General features: G+C 38.5%; 1 protein-coding gene across 1 annotated transcript in view; it reads right to left on the reverse strand.

Annotated features, from left to right (window-relative positions):
• Window positions 1–53: 53 nt before the first annotated feature.
• Window positions 54–3,417, reverse strand: part of LOC107562425 (major histocompatibility complex class I-related gene protein-like) — a gene marked incomplete at its 3' end in the record, with an annotated part of 6,448 nt that continues 3,084 nt past the window's right edge. Inside the window, exons 2-3 of the mRNA XM_016247059.1 lie at window positions 404–640; window positions 54–320 (exon numbers count right to left, since the gene is read on the reverse strand). Of these exons, the coding sequence (XP_016102545.1) occupies window positions 54–320; window positions 404–640 (504 nt within the window). The remainder of the gene's footprint in view (window positions 321–403; window positions 641–3,417) is intronic.

A 3,417-nucleotide genomic window follows, 5' to 3' on the forward strand; every position in this document is an offset into this window, starting at 1 on the left:
AACAAGAATGAGTTATTATTACTTTACTTATTTATTATGTATTTACAACTTACTCTTTCTGGTGTGGTTAAATGTGGAGATCCAGTTCATGCAGTTCTTGAGGTATTGCTTGAGGAATTGGTTTCGTTCTGTTTGCTGATCCCAATGCATTTTGGTTTCTTTAGCTTTGGGGTTTTTATCAATCCACTGCAGAGTTTCAGAATCAAAGACCATAAAATCCTCTCCATCAAATCCATATTCATCAAATGCTCTCAGACTCACCGTTCCATCAGGAAGTTTCTCCAGTTCACAACCAATCATTCTCTGAAGAACATGGAGCTCTACAATCACAGAACAACACTCACAACAACACAAGACATTTCATAACATGCCTGATAATTGATGACTAAAGCATGAAACTCACGAGAACACTGAGAGTCTGTGCAGTTTGACAGAGTGTTTAACTGATGTAGGAACCTGTCTCTAGAATCAGGTGGTTCTTCAGGAGCTTCAGTCCAGTCATCTTCAGTCAGAATCCAGACTCTTTCTTCATTACTGTAGTGTTTGATCTGTCTGCCATCAGCAACAGCTCCAGCACTGAACTCTGGGAAAGTGTCTGCTTTGGAAAGAGCTGTAAACTTGAATTGGAGGGAATGTTTCTCTGAGGAACAGAGTATAAAACACAAGCAATGACAAAACGTAAAATGACTGACAAATGGTGGATAAACCTGAAAACAAACTCTAAAGTACACTGAAAAATTTGACATAATATTTTATATTATTATAAAACTATTTATAGTGTGTTTGTTAGTGACTGCAGTTTGTAGGTCGCCATTTTTACCGGTGTAATGCTGCGTTCACGCCATATCGTAATTACCTTAATTTCGAAATGACAGCACGTGACGTTCGGACTCGGAATTATGCTTTTTGCCTTGTCCAAATACCCACACATGCGGTCTTGGCCACTTGAGAGCGCATGCGCCGCGATAGGAAGTAAGTGCGCAAGACTGTCCCAGGTCTTAAAGGGGTCATATGATGCGATTTCAAGTTTTCCTTTCTCTTTGGAGTGTTACAAGCTCTTGGTGCATAAAGAAGATCTGTAAAATTGCAAAGACTAAAGTCTCAAATCCAAAGAGATATTCTTTATAAAAGTTAAGAGTCAGCCACGCCTACCTAAAACGGCTCGTTCTAACACGCCCCCACATATCTACCTCACTATGTGGGAAGATTTGCATAACCCCGCCCAAATGTTCACGCAAAGAAGACATAACTTTTATTCTCGCTGTAGAATTGTTGCCGCCGCCATGTCGTGAAGGCACTGTGTCTTTCGTTGTGAAAGCGAAACTACTTTGTTTGGTCTTCCAAAAGAGGATGATAGCGGAGTCCAGCCCGGGGTCGTCACATGTGGTTGCTGCAAGCCCTCCGGACACTCCTTCGTCGAATCCCCTGGCCTCCGCTCACTCTAGACCTCCGGCCTCCGCTCACTCAAGGCCGTGGTATGTGACGCTGTGTGTTTTGTTGTGAAAGCGAAACTACTTTGTTTGGTCTTCCAAAAATGGACACGACTAGAAATCAGTGGTTAAGTTGTATTTACAACACTGTTCCAGAACACTTGAACCCAAATATTCAGATGTGTGCAGAGCATTTTATGGAGGACGGTTTCCTGATCCTGGGAGAGTAGACTACAATGTTCTGTTCTGACTCACGGACTTTATGCAAGTACGTTTTTTATATTTAAAGAGTTTTAATATTTTTTATATTTAAAGCGAGTTTTTTGGGCAGTGTAGAGTAGGGCTTGTTGTTTGTCATTTCTCCGATCACAAATGCAGACATGGTTTTATGTTTACACGGCCCAATGCAACGCAAAGTCATTATAATCCATAATTATTGCGATTAATTGCTCATGCTTTTATCACGGTATATGGTATTATCACGATATTGACATTTTTTAAAGTGCTGTCATAATACAGTATAACAGGTTTAATAACTTTTTTCTTATAACAAAAATAACTGAACATTTAAATGCAATAAAGCAATACAGAAAAATGTATAAAGTTAAAAGTTTTACACAGATTAAAGTGCAAAGAACTATAAAGACCAATATGTATCACTTTACAACAAGACCTCATTAGTTAAGCTTAGTTAATGCATTAACATTCACAATCAGCAATAGCTACATTTGCTACAGAAGTTATTCATCTTTGTTAAAAAATACAAGTCTTAGTTCATGTTAGCTCATTAAATAACACAGTTGCAACTTTTTTAAATATTGGAATACCTAAGATTAATGAATGCTCAGAAGAATTTTACATTGGCAGTTTATGTTAACTAACGAATTAACTAATGTTAACTAATGAAGCCCTAATGTAAAGTGTGCCCGAACAATAAAGAATCAAAACACTTTCAAACAATATCTAGGCTATGTTGTAGTCCAGATTAAAATGTAAAAAAAGATTGAAAATAAATAGCCTATTAAGTCTAAATATGTAAGTATTTGGCGCTGTGATGAACATCAGAGCAAACACACAAATTTGAATGACTTGTTAAATCATTTAAACACAATTCAGAAACAGAAAGTAGTGCAGCTGCTTTGTTTACAGGGTTTCATTTAAATTAATTATTATTAGTAGCAGTATTTCTGCAGTTTAGCTTCATCTGCTGTCAGAGAGTGAAAGTGCGCTTTCCTCCAGAGCGTCTCTCGCATGTTCCGCCGTGTGCTCCTCGTCCGCGCTTGTTTACATCAGAGTGCGCATGCCTCTTTCACGCAGCATACAGCGGTGTTGTGCATTTTGACCAGTTGATGGGAAAAGTATTCTTAAAATGCATTCAAAATTCGGAATAATTTGTAATATATAATTATTCACGGTATTTAGAAGTGCCCACAATAACAATATCGTACATATTCATTACCGTGATATACCGCATTACCGAATACCGGCACAAGTCTATATGTGAGGGGCGTAACATTTCCGTCTCACGCTTGAGGTATTCGGCCAATCACAACGCACTGGATAGCTGGCCAATCACAGCACACCTCGCTTTTTCAGAACGATGAGTTTTGTAAAAATCGACGCGTTTCAGAAAGGCGGGGCATAGAGGAGAAACAATAATGTACAGTATGTGGAAAATATGTTTTTTTAACTTTAAACCGCATAAACATTTCGTTACACCAAATACACAAAATAATGTTCTTTTTAGCAACATCGTATGACCCCTTTAAAAACACCAGAGCGCAGTGCGCTTAACGCACACTAAATCCACACTCTCTCGAATACTGCTCCGGAGAGCTATTCGAGGCTTAGTGTATCCCATCATGCATCATGTTCTGGAAATAAATCGTTAGACTTTTTGCCAAGATCTCACGAGAGGTCACGGCAACCTTTCCAATGCAAGTTAAATATTAAAGGGGTCATATGATGCGATTTCAAGTTTTCCTTT

Source organism: Sinocyclocheilus grahami, unplaced genomic scaffold, assembly GCF_001515645.1.
Source record: "Sinocyclocheilus grahami isolate Dianchi unplaced genomic scaffold, SAMN03320097.WGS_v1.1 scaffold823.1, whole genome shotgun sequence".
NCBI lineage: Eukaryota > Metazoa > Chordata > Actinopteri > Cypriniformes > Cyprinidae > Sinocyclocheilus > Sinocyclocheilus grahami.